The sequence below is a fragment of the Diabrotica virgifera genome, chromosome 2 (genome assembly GCF_917563875.1).
Source record: "Diabrotica virgifera virgifera chromosome 2, PGI_DIABVI_V3a".
Classification (NCBI taxonomy): Eukaryota; Metazoa; Arthropoda; class Insecta; order Coleoptera; family Chrysomelidae; genus Diabrotica; species Diabrotica virgifera.
In genome coordinates, this window is record NC_065444.1 from 62,331,237 (window position 1) to 62,347,692 (window position 16,456).

Here is a 16,456-nt window from a genome sequence, read left to right on the forward strand (position 1 = left end):
GAAAATGCTTCCTAAGGGAGCTAGAGCTCTTTGAAGATGGCGTCTTGTAATTAGTTTTTCTTAAATACCTCCAGAACGCTTCTATTTAGAAAAACAAAAATGGGTACGCGTATTTATCTTCAAGATATAAATCTAATACATCCATTGCAAATTTCTAGTACCGATCATAGGCGTCCGTTTTGGGTAGGGCAACGGTTATTTTATCGCATAACTTTTTTATCTTTAACTTTTATGCATTTCTGACACTGGATTATTAAATTGTGAAGTATTCTAGTACTAAAAGGTACTCTTGTTTTAAATCGGTAGGATACACCGTTTTCTAGAAAAATCGATTTGAAAATTTTTCGCCGTTTGAATTAAAAAAAAAATAAAAAAAAAACTGTTTAGAAAAATGAAAACTGGTACATTTATTTATATTTCAGAGATAAATCGATTTCATTAATTGCGAATTTCTAGAACTGGTCATAGGCGTCCGTTTTGGGTAGGTCAACAGTTATTTTATAGCATACCTTTCTTGTCTTGAATTTTTGGGCATTTTTGACACTAGATTATTACATTATGAGGTATTCGAGTACTAAAAGTTACTCTTACTTTATGTTGGTAAAATACTTCGTTTTTTGTTGAAAAGTTCTTTCATTTTTTTTTCAAATTCCAAAAACGAAAAACTTTCAAATCGATTTTTCTAGAAAACGGTGTATCCTACCGACTTAAAGCGAGAGTATCTTTTAGTACTAGAATACCTTACAATTTAATAATCCGGTGTCAAAAATGCATAAAAGTTTAGGACAAAAAAGTTATGCGATAAAATACCCGTTGCTCTATCCAAAACGGATGCCTATGACCAGTACTAGAAATTTGCAATGGATGGAATCGATTCATCTCTGAAAAGTAAATATGCATACCAATTTTAGTTTTTCTAAATAGAAGCGTTCTGGAGGTATTAAAGAAAAACTAATTTCATGACGCCATCTTCAAAGTGATCTAGCTCCCTTAAGAAGCATTTTCGGACTAGGTGAATTGGGTTAAATTGTCTTAAAATTATCTGAGTAATCTCCTGTCTTCGTTTGTCGGTAGAGTTTCTGGACACCCTGTATAATTACATAGGTATATGCAAAAACATGGAAAATACATAATTATAATAAAAAATGCAGCTGAAGCTCTATAAATCATACTGTACGAACAAACTGAATTTTACTGAGAATGTCAACTTTGGGCCCCGAAAAACCCACTCCTTCCTGTGAGTTTCCCCCTAAAGCCCCCCTCATACAAGTGAAAAACGTAAAACAACGATTTATTTAGTCGTACGCCGTAGAAAAAAAGTGTATCAAACAAGAATTGCAACTGAAATCAAGTCGAAACAAAAATTTTAATTATAGGGGAGTGCAGTTAGAACGAAAACGGTACACGACAATTAGACCGAAATCATTAGACCGAAAGCAGTAGACCGAACTCATTAGACCGAAAAGCACTTTACCGAAACCCCACTAGACCGAACAGCATTAGACCGAAATGGTAAAGAAATTTAAAAAGTTTGCAGTAAATTATGCTAAGATTTTGTATATCTGTCTTTTTGTTTATTGTATTTTTTTTGTATTATTTTATATACTGTGTATAGACTGTGTAAATTGTTACTCTGTACAGTCTGATATAAAATAATTTTCATCCGTTAAACAATTAGAGAAGGTAAAAATAAATTAAGGGTAGAGTGACGTTAACACCATTTTAACTGTTTATAATAACCATCCAAATAACATTTAGTTGTAATTACATTAGTCTTATCTCTTTTACTTCGACAAGTAAAAAGAACTGCTTTTCGGTCTTCTGCTGTTCGGTCTAGTGAGGTTTCGGTAAAGTGCTTTTCGGTCTAATGAGTTCGGTCTACTGTTTTCGGTCTAATGATTTCGGTCTCTTTACAGTAAACCAACGAAAACATGCATTGTTTCGGAATAGTTCAAACAAGCTTATATTTTTCTCAAACTTTTTTTGTTAGTTTATATACATGTTAAAGTAAAAAGTTCTACTCGCAGATTTGGCCGCTAATTGTCTATTGTTTAAACAATAACAATTTTTTTGTATAAATAATTTAAAAATATCGTTGAATTCATAATTTTACTTTGATCAAATATGTTTCTATTTTGTTTTTGGTTATGCTGAATCCGAATATGGCATTACAGTTTGAAAATTCCTATACAGACGCTCGTATACAGTATGTTTGCGTAGCTAGGAACCACATGGAAAACTTTTTTATCACCAATTTTTCGAAAAAAAGTTATTCTTCATAAAATACTCTGGATAGTCAAAAATCTAAAACTCAACCACCAGATATCAAATTTTATCAATTTTATACGAGTTATGCCAAAAATATGAATTTCTTTAAAGAGTAAAGTACCTTTTTATTCCAGAATATCAAAAAATGCTATTATGAAAAGTTGTTTGAAATTAAAAACAATGTTTTAATATACAATAACATTATTCTAATCAAAAAAAAAATTCAATTGTTTCTCAAATTGCGGATACCCATCATGATTTTATTACAATTATTGTAACTATTTTATTATCAATTTTACGAAAAAAAAGTTATTCTTCATAAAATGCTCTACATGGTCTAAAATCTGAAATACAACCATCAGATATCAAACTTTTTCAGTTTTATACGAGGTATGTAAAAGATAGGAATTTTTCTTAAGAGTCAAGTGCCTTTATTATTCACAATATTATAATTAGAAGGATGTAGTTGAATACTGAAACATATTTTTTAATTCCAAACAACTTTTCCTTATAACAATTTTCGATATTGTGAAATATAAAGGTACTTTACTCTTGAGTAAAATTCATATTTTTTGACATACCTCGTATAAAATTAATAAAATTTTATATTTGATGGTTACATCTTAGATTATATACGATACAGAGTATTTTATAAGGAATACCTTTTTTTCGTAAGACTGATAATAAAAAAGTTATCAATAGGTTCCAAGTTACGTAGACATACTGTATAAGAGCTAAAAAAAATTTTTTGTTGAACATTTATTATCGTTGAAGCTTATTATTAAATGTATTTTAGGTAAGTTTTACAGAAAAAAGTTTTGATCACTTTGTATAAACATTTTTTTAGCTGGTAATTTTCGGTTTTTGTATTACATTTTTGGTATCTTTCTTAATTTTCTCAAAAAGAAATAGTTTATTTCATTTCTAAAGTAAAATAATTTAGTTCATTTTAAAGACTACATTCTGAGCTTAAAAAAACACCTATAAAACTGTAATAGATCGGTTGAAAATTGCGTAATACCGTCTTAAATTGGTGTTAATTCTGTAAAACTATGAAGTTTTTAAAAATTACATTTTTTGAGATGTCGTATCATTTGAATTAAATTTTTGAGATTTTTTTGAATGAGACATCGTTTAGTAAGACGACTGAAAGGTAAGTTGTGCAAAATTGAGAGTTTTATAAGAAAAATTGTATTAGTTACACATTTTTAAATTTAAACCAAAGCCAGAATCAGAGAAAAAAAAAGAACATTTTTAAATAATTTTTAAACAAAATTCATGTAAGTCTCACTTTCAGCCCACACCGTACTTATGGTCATACATTTTGTTTCTTTTTATTATAACTCTAAGGTAGCTTATTTATTCTTCTTTCATGCTTAATTTGTAAAATTTCATTCGATCGATTAATTCAAGAATTACATTAAAAAAACTCAACCGTGCACTTCGCCGTAGGCTCGTTTACAGTGCACCCATGTTTGTGAGAAGGGTGACTTTAGCGTTATAAATAAAAAATTATAGAAGCTACAGATTTAATTTTTAAAAAATCTTTATCTAAGGTTTTTTTTGTAAAATTTTCTGAATTTTTCATTGGCCAAGTCAGTTTTTTTCAAAAATTTATATTTTCGGAGTTTTTAAAAATCATCTATTTTCGCAGTTAATTTGTTTAATAAAAAATGAAGCACCCACTTCTCGAGTAGAACTTTTTGATATGTTGTTTATTAAACATTTCTTAATGAAATTACAGAAAGTTCTATTTTGTTTGATTTTTTCCGAAGTGAAAATCTATATGCACTCCCCTATTAGCACTTTTTGTGTAGAATGAATCGTTCTCTCAGAAACAACGCTTGAAGCGATCGGCGATTTGGAATGTCAGTTACGCGAGCGGTTTTTTCGATTGCATAAGTACATTTTTCGAAATTAGACAACTTTAGCTACACATTTCCACGTAGTGCCGTCTTCGTGGAAACATTTTCCGTGACGCTAGATCGTTTGTAACACGAAAGTTTAAATTCAGAGTTTTTAGGCATATTTCAAATTCCTCAGATTTGTTGCTAACAATTAAAATCGAAATTTCCTGTTACAGGTTTTGGATATTAGGCTCTAACATTGACAAATTTTATTGACCTTATGAGAATCATAAAAAATAGCGATGTTTATTTATTTAACAGCTTTACAGAAACTGACTTTATTTATTGGTAAAGCACTCTGTTCAAAAGATATCGAATTCTTACTGTTGAGCTGATACAAATTTTATTTAAAAAAATGATTTTGCGCGTGCCTAACGGACATTCAAAATCGCCGGTCGGTTCAAGCGTTGTTTCTGAGAGAACGATTCATTCATTAATATCTTGTTTGAACGACTTTTTTTGTACGGAGTACATATTCTAAGTAAATAGTTGTTTCACGTTTTCCACCCCTATCAGGGGCGATTTTAGGGGACGCCCTAGTGCAGGAGTGGCAAACTTTTTTGTTTCTCGTTTGGGATCCCAAAATCTCGTTTGGTGACTCGTTTGTAGAGATCAAATCTCACACGACTGGACTAAATGCTAAATTAGCATTGTATGATATACATGTACATTCACTACATAATTTCTCGTTCCATTTTAGATGACACCGTTTACGCTTCACCAACCTCTGTAAATTTTTATAAAAAAAAACTAAATAATAAAAAAACCAGTTAAAAATAAACTAAAATATTTATTTCTGTAAAAAAAAAACAGGTTGAATAAACTAAAATATTTATTCCTGTTTGTTCATTATAGCAACGAATAATTTCATATTGAAGTATAGCAATCGTTTTCCATCTTTTTCCATAATCTTAAGATCTTTTCCGCCTTCCTTATGGTAATCCTCTAAGTATTCATCCCTTTCTTCTTCAGGTATCCTTTGCAGCACGTGATTGAGTGCGGTAAGTGCACCTAGAAAATAATAAACAATATTTGTAATATTATAACCTCCATCCGTAACGAGGTTACTTAACCCCCATCCCTAACAATATTGTTTCACCTTCATCCCTAATAATGTTGCTTAACCCCATCTCTTATAATATTGTTTAGCCTCTATTAGAAGGCGACATATCAATTTAAACCGATAAAAAGACGAAACCCAATGAGACAAAAAGAAGAAGGCGATTTGACAGACGAAAAGAAGGAGAGAATCTGTTCACTTATCGTACCTATCCACCTGCCACACCTGTCCATCTAGCGGTACATCAAAGGATACCACTTTTCACCCGGCGGACAAAATTTTTCCATGCTCAAGTGCCTATACTCTGCTATGCTTGCTGACCAAAAAGTCATGAGAATAGTTAATAAAATAATAAAAATAATGGAAGCTATCAAAACATGGCAGCTGCAATACCTGAGTCATCTCATGCGAGGTGAGAGATACGACGTACTTCAATTGATTATACAAGGAAAGATCTTGGCCAGGATGACACGAAGAGATGAATAAATGTTATTTTCAAAACACGCATGATAACTTCTAAGGTGTACGTAGACAGAAATCTAAATCTTAACTGAAATATTTAACAATGATAAATTTTATGTCAATTTATTTTAATAAAAATATGTCACCAGTTTATGATGTTACTTTGCGAATTATTAGCTGAGTCATAAAAAATTGTGCTATCAATAATTTTTAAACAGGGTATAGCATATTTGACAAAAAATATTTGCAAGATAAAAATACAATTCAGTAATAATAAATAAAACAAAAATAACCAAAGTCGAGACAGAATTGGTCAGAACATCACCATCGATGACTTTAACTTTGAGCGAGTTAGAGAATTCAAGTATCTTGGAACAACAATAACTGAAGACAGTAACGGATCACAAGAAATAAACAACAGGATACAGGCCGGCAACAGATGTCTTTTTGCCCTCCAAAACCTTATAAAATCAAAACATTTAACAAGACGTACGAAGATACAAGTCTATAAAGCAATCATACGACCCGTTGTGATGTATGGAAGCGAAACGTGGACGATAACAAAGGCAAACGAAGAGAGACTACTTGTTTGGGAAAGAAGAATCCTAAGGAAGATCTTTGGTCCTGTGCTGGATGAAGCATCAGGACAATATACGATATGAACTAACAAAGAGCTCGAAGAACTTTACCCAGACGATGATAACTTTAAAGGTCTACGTAGACAGAAATCTAAATCTCAATTGAATTATTTAACAATGATAAATTTTATGTGAAGTTATTAAAATAAAAATATGTCACCAGTTTATGATATTACTTTGGGAATTATTAGCTGTGTCATAAAAAATGCAAATGTATAGCATATTTGACAAAAAATATTTGCAAGATAAAAATACAATCAGTAATACAAAAATATAATGTAATATAATCTATTATTAAATTTTTTATTAGATTGGAGTCCTCGATTCTAATTCATATTAAAACAAATAGTTTAACCCTCCGTTAGTCGCTAGGATAAACGGAGCATCAAGAGTCGCTACGGTGTCAGAGACCGACAATTTAAAAAAATAGTTATTGCTATAAAATTCATACAAATGTTTTATATTGTGTATAGGAATGACTGAAAAATATTTTAAAAAATGTTTTATTGAAAAACAACAGATATAAAATGAAAAACCCTAGTATAACAATATACGTATTGTTATTTGTAATATAAAAATATTCGCTATTTCCCATAATTCCAACAAACGTGTTTGTTCGGCTTCAAAGGACATCTATAAATAAGATTTGACCAAAACTTACCGATAAAATGCAATAATAAGATGCTAAATCTTTACCTGAACTGCAACTTATGCCAATAAAGTAATAACCACACCGTTAGTCGCTACGGAGTCTTGCACCGAAAATAGCTATAAAACTTGCACAACTGTACCCAAATAGGTACGAATGTATACTAACACGAGGTTAGTTGATAGGAAGAGGTACAGAAAGTGGCGATAGAGAAAACCAGTTATTTTGTAAATCCCGAATGAATAATTCTGTCGTCGGTGTGTGACACCGATAGCGACTAACGGAGGGTTAATATTCAGTTTATATTGCAGTATTTATAATAATCATCTTTTATAATTTGTTTATTCTTGTTGCAGGTATGTTTCATCATAATCATAAGCTCTTTTAAGCCAGAAACTGTGAGTATTACTATGAAATATATTTTTTTAATATTTAAAATTACCACGTCAACCTTAATATTAGAGATTTAAAGTTTTACATCAATAAAATTAAAAATAATAAAAAATAAAAAAATTAATTGAGACCAAGTTTCTGGTAACGCCTTCGCAGTCTCTATAATTTTGAAACCATATGAATGTTGAGGCAAAGAAGGCTAGGGGAGATCTATGAATTACATCTCACTTCCTGCCTGCTCAGCGTGGCAAAAATTCCAACGATTGGTCCCACATACTCTGTTAGGAATAAATTAATAGAAATAAATAATAAGTCAGTTGTAAATCGAAAATAATAGACGTCTAATTAAAAGTTTTACTTCAATAAAATTAAAACTAGTATTAAAATAATACTTTTAATTGAGACCAAGTTTCTGGTAACGCCTCGGCGATTTCTATAAATTGTGAGCTTGCGTTGGAATTTGTGCCACGCTGAGCAGGCAGGAAGTGAGATGTAATTCTTAGATCTCCCCTAGCTTTCTTTGCCTCAGCATTCATATGCTATGAAACTTTTAGAAACCACGAAGGCGTTACCGGACACTTGGTCTCAATTAAAGGTTTTATTTAGTATTAGAGAAGCTATATTTAAATTGCACTAAGATTGTGTTTATCTACGATGAGAGTAGGCAAACAACAGTACACATAGGATCAATGACTTAGAAAATCGATAATAAATCGATAATACCCAGGATTGGAAACGTATTTCTTGTCGATTTAAATTTCTTAGCTATTGAATTTATTTAAATAGTTGATAGTTGTTGGAATTTATATAAATTGCAAGAATAAAACACAGTCAGGGTAACGGAAGTGTACAATTATCTCAGTTAATCCAGGGAATAGATATCATTAAAAACAAACTCAGACTTAGGCGACTAATTCCTAAGGACCCAGACGGCTAAGAACCCAAAGGGAAAGATTTCCTGTAGGTATCCCCTACAGGAAAACATTTTTCCTTGTGGATTCTTAATTCGTGTTAAATGTGTACTTACTTCTTCTTTCCTCATCGCTTTCATACCAGATCGGGTAGTTGTTTTCAACATGAAATGAATATGATTCGAACCGAGCAGCATCAATATCTTTCTTAAACGATTCTTCAATATTGTCGCTGTAGTAATGAGCAGACATCTGGTATCCATATCTTGACCATTTTGGATAGTTTCGCAAACGGTGGAAAGCGTGATCCATTGGTCCCCGTTCCAGGAATGAGATAAATGCTTGACCGCCTGGCTTAAGCATTTCCTTGACGTTAATGAAACTTTGTCTAAAAAGATGAATTAGATGTATATGTAAAATAGAAATACGTACATCAAAATGGTCTAGGGGACAGAGTACTCAAAGAATGGTATTTAACAATTTATTTAGAAAATATTGAAATTCAACACATCTGGACACTGCTTAACGATAAATTGTGAATAAAACAACAACCGGTCGTTGTATACAGAAGATATAAAAAATTTAATAATTTAAAATAATTTAAACAAAAATTCTCAACTAAAATTTAAAAATAAAGTCTTAGGCTCTTGTTAGTCGAATGTATGACCACCTGTGTTATTAGTAACAGCTCGACATCTATCTGACATACTTCTTACCAAATTGCCAATATTGTCTTACTCAATTTGTTGCCATTGATTTTGCATACAGTTTAACAGCCCTTCCCTTGTCTGGGACACTAATACTTGAATATTTTGTACTCTAAAAAATGTCTTACGATTCTTGCAACCTACGGACGTGCAGTGTCGTGCATCAGTACAAAGTTTTCTACGAATTGTGCAGCATATGGACGAACAGTAGGTTCAAAAATATGATCTCGATATTCATTTGCTGTTAAAAATCCTTCAATATGAACGAGGTCAGTTTGAAAACAAATTGAAGTTCCAGCCCAAAACATCAAAGTTTCTCCTTGATATGTCAACTTCTTGAACGTTTTGCAAGCGAGATGCGTTGCCAGGTATCCGCCACACCCTCGATCTTTGTGAATCGGGTCGTAAACCAAACCTTGGATTCATCGGTGAAAAGAATGTTTACCCATTCTTGTTCTTACCAAATTTGATGTTCTTCGGCCCATTCTAATCTCCTTGTGCGATTCCCACTGGAACTTCAATGGAACGGCCAGCGTGAAGATTACTCTCATGCAACCTGTTCCTGACAGTTTGAGCAGAGACATTAATACCATGAATGTTTTGAAGCTCACTTCTTAGCTGACTAGCAGTAACATTGGGTTCCTTAATGCCCGAATGCGAACAAACCTGTGATGTACCGGTTGTGTTGCTTTTGTTGGACCAGTGTGTCTTTCCTTTACATCACCAATTTTCTGAAAACGTTACCACAAGCGATAACCGTCCTACAGTACTTTTTTCGAATGCACAGCTTCTGCTACGTTGCGGATGTTCATACCACCTTGTATATTACCAACAGCTCATAGCTGTGTTTCACGATCAAGACGATTTCTTTGCATGTAACTTATAGTCGAGGCAACGAAGCATTAAACCTAGGAATTTTGCGCAGTAAGATGAATCGTCATGCAACTTTTTGCATTCAAGCAATTTTATGAACTAAATTGATCTTCGGCAAAAAATTTTGTGCATGAGAAAAAGCATCTTTAAACTGCATCTCGAAGAGATGGAAAATATAACATTTAGGACTCAGAAAATATTGACGGAAATGAATTCAATTCTTATACGTGGGGGTTTTGGAGGTCACTGAACACGAATTTCATAACGGCGATGGTCTCCGAGGTACCTGGTGCCCAGGGTGGACCTCGTCGCCTGGGACGACCGAATAATTCGCGGGACGATCAAATAATTCGCGAAATGAAGATTGGATCGAAAAATTAAAAAATACGTGTTCAATATTTTTCAAAAATCTATCGAATAATACTAAACACGACCACCCCATTCCACCCCCTGGAAGTGGGGTGGGGGTAAAATTAAAATCTTAAATAGCAACCCCATTTGTTATTGCAGATTTGGATTGCTTACGTAAAAGTAAGCAACTCTTATTCGAGACATTTTTTAGAAGTGTGGATAGATGGCGCTATAATCGCAAAGAATGATTTTTTCGTGATACCATAGGTATATTATAGAAACGGTCTAATATCTCGAAAAATACACTTCTAAATAAAAAACCAAAAAATATGTTTTTTATATTTTTTAAGAACCTATCGAATAACATCAAACACGACCCTCCACTCCACCCCCTGGAGGTGGGGTGGGGTGTAACTTTAAAATCTTAAATAGGAGCCACCATTTTTTATTGCAGATTTGGATTTCTTACGTAAAAATAAGTAACCTTTATTGGAGGCATTTTTTCTAATTACGGATAGATGGCGCTATAATCGGAAAAACACTATTTATTAGCGCCATCTATTAACATTTCTAAAAAATCTTTCGAATAAATATTGCTTATTTTTTCATGAGGAATCCAAATCTGCAATAAAACATGGGGATTCCTATTTAAGATTTTAAAGTTAACCCCCACCCCACCTCCAGGGAGTGGAGTGGAGAGTCGTGTTTGATGTTATTCGATAGGTTCTTAAAAAATATTAAATACGTATTTTTTAGTCTTTTATTTGGAAGTGTATTTCTCGAGATATTGGACCGTTTCTATAATTTACGTATGGTATAACGATAAATCGTTTTTTCCGATTATAGCGCGATCGATCAACAATTCGAAAAAACTTCTAGAATAAAACTTGCTTATTTTTACGTAAGCAATCCAAATCTGTAATAACAAATGGGCGTTTCTGTTTAAGATTTTAAAGTTACCCCCACCCCACCTCCAAGGGATGGGGTCTTTAGTGTCATTCGATAGATTTTTGAAAAATATTAATCTTGTATTGTTTAGTTTTTCAATCCAATCTTCATTTCGCGAATTATTCGATCGTCCGGCGAATTATTCGATCGTCCCAGGCGACCACCCTGGGCACCAGGTACCTCGGAGACCATCGCCGTCATGAAATTTATGTTCACTGACCTCCAAAACTCCCGAAAATAAAAATAGAACTCATTTCCGTCAATATTTCCTGAGTTCTAAATTTTTCATTTTCGATCTCTTCGAGATGCACTTTGAAAATGCATTTTCTCATGCACAAAATTGTTTGCCAGAGATCAATTTAGTTCACAAAATTGCCTGACACTCTCTCGAATTGAACGCAAAAAGTTGCATGACAATTCATCTTACTGCACAAAATTCCTAGGTTTTGGGCTTTTTAGTGCTTCGTTGCTTCGTCTATTAGTTAAAACCACAATTAACAACAAATTCTAACTTAGCAAAAATTGTACTGAATATAATTTTTAGTTGAATAGCTAAACTTAAAAAAACTTACCTTTTTTGAGATCAACAAAAACACAAACCGATATAGTAAATTGTGATAAGATTTATGTCCAACTAGAGCTGCATTCCCGGGAAATTCTTGGGACACATTTCCCGGGACATCAGTAAAAAATGGAAATCCCGATTCCCGGGAATTTTTACAGATTTCCCGGGATTTTAAAATATTTTATTTTAAATTATGAGTAGAGATATTACTAATTCCCAATGAATAAATGATTCTGATACAATTATTATCTCTGCTTAATAATCATTTTAAATCATTCCACTTAAAAGAGTTATTTTTCAATTACAGTGCGTCCATAAAGTAACGCATAAATTCGTTATTTCGCAAACCGGCGACTTTAAGGAAAAATACCGAAACAGGTCGATTTTTATTTTTAAATTAGGATTTTTTGGCATATATTTCATACTAGTGACGTCATCCGTCTGGGCGTGATGACGTAATCGATGATTTTTTTAGAGGAGAATAGGGGTCATGCGATAGCTCATTTGAAAGAGTATTCAATTCTCTATCCAATAATATAAACATTAACATAATTATTTATACAGGGTGTTCAAAAAACATTTTTTAAATTAAAATAAGTGAGACAAAAAGAAGAATATATTATGTAATTTATTTAATTCAAAATACATTTTACTACTGTCAGTAAACAGAAAAAAATTTATTTGACAAATAAACATTGCAGGTAAAAGGGGGAGAAGTGTACCTTTGAAGTGTGTAAAATTAATAATTCTTAGCTGAGCGCTTTCGGCTTATAAAGCCATCTTCGGAGCTATGCTACAATAAAAGATCTCTAATGAATAATTGATCTTAGAATTCAAAGTTTAACTTACGTCAAAAAGGTCAAAATACCACTATGAAGAGAGATGGGTTCCATTTATGATATGAAATACTTCTGTTTCTTATGTAGTTTTTTATTGGTTGGAAAAAACCTTGTCTGTCTGTTTAAAAAATTGTTCAATTTGCTGTTGGTTATTTTTGTATCCAGAAAAGTTAAACATAAAGAACGAGCACAAAGGACTTTCACACGAAAATTACATTATATATTTTTTTTATCGCATCAAGATATATATATATATATATATATATATATATATATATATATATATATATTTATATTTATTAATATTTATTAACATCAAGAACGAGCACAAAGGACTTTCACACGAAAATTACATTATATATTTTTTTTATATATAATGTAATTTTCGTGTGAAAGTCCTTTGTGCTCGTTCTTGATGTTTAACTTTTCTGGATACAAAAATAACCAACAGCAAATTGAACAATTTTTTAAACAGACAGACAAGGTTTTTTCCAACCAATAAAAAACTACATAAGAAACAGAAGTATTTCATATCATAAATGGAACCCATCTCTCTTCATAGTGGTATTTTGACCTTTTTGACGTAAGTTAAACTTTGAATTCTAAGATCAATTATTCATTAGAGATCTTTTATTGTAGCATAGCTCCGAAGATGGCTTTATAAGCCGAAAGCGCTCAGCTAAGAATTATTAATTTTACACACTTCAAAAGTACACTTCTCCCCCTTTTACCTGTTGCCATAAGTGTGTACGAAACTATTTCAGTCTTTACATTTAATAAATAAACATTGATTTTCGCTTAAACGAAATATTCAAACTGCCAAGAGACCAGCGGGTGGCAGCTTTAACATTGAAGTTAAGCGAAAAACAATATTTATTTGTCAAATAAACATTTTTTTCTTTTTCCCAAACATTTGAAAACAGTAAAACGTATTTTGAATTTAATAAATTACATACATTCTTCTTTTTGTCTCAATTATTTTAATTTAAAAAATGTTTTTTTGAACACCTTCTATAAATAATTATGTTAATGTTTATATTATTGAAAAGAGAATTGAATACCCTTTCAAATGAGCTATCACATGACCCCTATTCTCATTTTAAAAAATCATCTATTACGTCATCACGCCCATATGGATGACGTCACTAGTATGATGTATATGCCAAAAAATCGGAAATCAAAAATAAAAATCGACCTGTTTCGGGATTTTTCGCCGGTTTACGAAATATTGAATTTATGCGTTACTTTATGAACGCACTGTATATCTTAACCCGGGAGCAGTCGCGCTCACTTCTGTCACGTAAGTAATCGCCCGTAGAGAAAAAATCTCACAATACGAATTTAAATGCGAATTTAAAGGAAATTTCTATTTTATAATAAATTTATTGCCTTGTTACGTTAAAAATATCTATTACTAACAATTTTAAAGCTAATTGGTTCTCACCAAAACCGTAAATTTCACAAAAAAAAACTTAAAAAAAATTAAAAAAAATTCTTCGCTGTACTACAATCTTCCTCGAGAATTAGTAAATAGGAAATTTAATACGTTATTAGATTAATGCAAATCAGCTGACCGGACGTTTAAAAAATTACTCACTTCACTAAAAACCATCAGACCTACATCAACAGAAAGTGCGTTTTCAACTTCAGCAAATTTTTGTACAAAAAAAGAGCCAGCCTGAAAGATCAAACAACAATTTAGGTCTTTTTAAAACATATTTCAATAAAGAAAACAACGAAAATTCAGATTACACAAATTTATAATTTTTCTATTTTTAAAATTTTCTTTAAAATTTTTAATTTTCCTTTAAATTTTTGAATTTTTCTAAACATTTTTAATTTGTAATCAAATTTTTTATACTAATTGCATTAAAAAATTAGAACAAAAACAATTTTTTCTTTTTATTTTTAAATTTACCGATTCCCGGGAATTCCCGGGAAATCCAAATTACCAACTCTCGATTCCCGGGAAATCAAAAGGGGCCGGGAAAATTGAGCTCTATGTCCAACCAATAATAAACAACGCTTCTTCTCTAACGCTCAAAAATCGTTAATAAGTGATATCTTTTTTATAACATTTAACTTTCAAACTTCAAAAAAGGAAAATGTTCTTACCTGGTATTTGGCACCATGTGCAGTACAAATATACCAAAAATGTGGTCAAACTTGTTTTTTAATTCGTCTTGAAGCCTTACGGTAGAAATATCATGCTGTATGATCTTACTTCTAGGAATATTCAGATTTTTCTTCATATGTTCTACCATATTAGGTGATATATCTGTTAGAACATATTCTTTGTAATCCTTTGGCAAGAATGGTAAGATAGAGTTGACCGAAGTATTTCCATCAGCCGCACCAAACTCTAGAATCCTTTCATTATTTTTCCATTTTAGTAGATGTCCGTATTTCTCTAACTTTTGTTTCGTTAATATTTGAGTAGCAATATTCCCCTTTACCCATAAACTAGTAGTCATTTTTGAAAGCTGTAAACTTGTTGACTCCGCCGAAAGCAACTTGATTTGCAGCTTTTAAATAAAAATCCTTATATGCGTTTATTGCAGAAGGTTGGTTATTGTTATCAAGATTAATACAATATTTATAACTTATTGACATATACTTAAATTTTATTTATATCATGCAGCGAAACGCAATCATTACACTGCTCTCCAATTTTTATAATGTTCTCCAATGTTTGTAATAATCTATCTAATCAGCCCTAAACATGCATCTTTGGATATAGGCCTCCTCTTCCTTCTTCCATGCCTCTCTATCTTGGGCAATTTGCATCCATTTTAACCCAGTGTGTTTCTTCAGGTCATCTGACCATCGCATCTGTGGCCTTCCTCTTATTCGTTTGTGGTTCCACGGTCTCCAATGTATAATCATCTTAGTCCATCTTTCATCCTTCTGCCGTAGGGTATGTCCGGCGAACTTCCATTTAAGCTTTGCTACTTGGGTAGAGACATCTTTCACTTTCGTGAGAGAATCGGATCACGTTCTGCGCAACTGCCCAAGGTTGGATAGAATAAGGCTCAATACACTTGAGCATTACAAACTTAAGTTCTACCACTTCGTAGAAGTGTCACCTGAAGTGATAGTAGACTTTATTGAAAAGGATGGGCTGAAAGGATAAGTTTAACCTAGGGATGACTTCATAGGTCGAGCGGAAGGGTGGTTAAGCACCATCCTGCTTTATCTTGTAATCAAGAGTTAATTGAACAATTCTAGGGTAATTGTCGGTTTTAGCTGGTTATAGCTGGATATAGCAATTCGCTCATTGTTGGGCAGTGTTATCTGAATAAAATACTTAATAAACTATATCAACGTGATAGAGGTAATATTATATTAATTTAAATACCAAAGTCTACGTTGATTTTTTTATTAGTGTGTACAAATTAATTATAACCATCTTTTATATTTAATCTATGTTAACGACAGACAAAAATACTTGTAATTCAGTCAGATCTAAAAAAAGCTCGCGCATAATAATATCATAAAAATTAAAATAAATACTAATGATTGTCTAGACAATACTAAAATAAAGTATGTATAGACAATAAAAACTTAAAGGTAATGCAGTTGAACTTTATTTGCCCTGAGAAAATTGAACAAATCACCCCTATAGGTTTGAAATGACGTCTAAGCCAGCCAATAATTTAAAATTCGCGATTTATAGGTACTTAAAATTACCGTGAAACCAGTAAAATAATAGATAATTCGGGATATGTACTTAGTTTGCTGAGAAAATTAAAATAAGGATATAGATATGTATCTTGCGGTATACCAAGGTTACCACTCGCGTCATGATTTTTGAAGGACCCCAAATACGATTTTAGGCCAAAGTTCCATACCGAGCAATAAGAACTATTCACTAAAAAAAACAGC

At 32.0% G+C, this 16,456-nt stretch overlaps 1 protein-coding gene across 1 annotated transcript; it reads right to left on the reverse strand.

Moving 5' to 3' along the window:
• Positions 1–4,994: 4,994 nt before the first annotated feature.
• Positions 4,995–15,052, reverse strand: LOC114326252 (juvenile hormone acid O-methyltransferase-like). The gene is made up of 3 exons (XM_050642600.1): positions 14,687–15,052; positions 8,405–8,676; positions 4,995–5,186 (listed from the first exon to the last, which is right to left on the reverse strand). Exons 1-3 carry the CDS (start codon positions 15,043–15,045, stop codon positions 5,008–5,010), a joined length of 810 nt encoding a protein of 269 aa, XP_050498557.1. The 5' UTR covers positions 15,046–15,052; the 3' UTR covers positions 4,995–5,007.
• Positions 15,053–16,456: the final 1,404 nt, after the last annotated feature.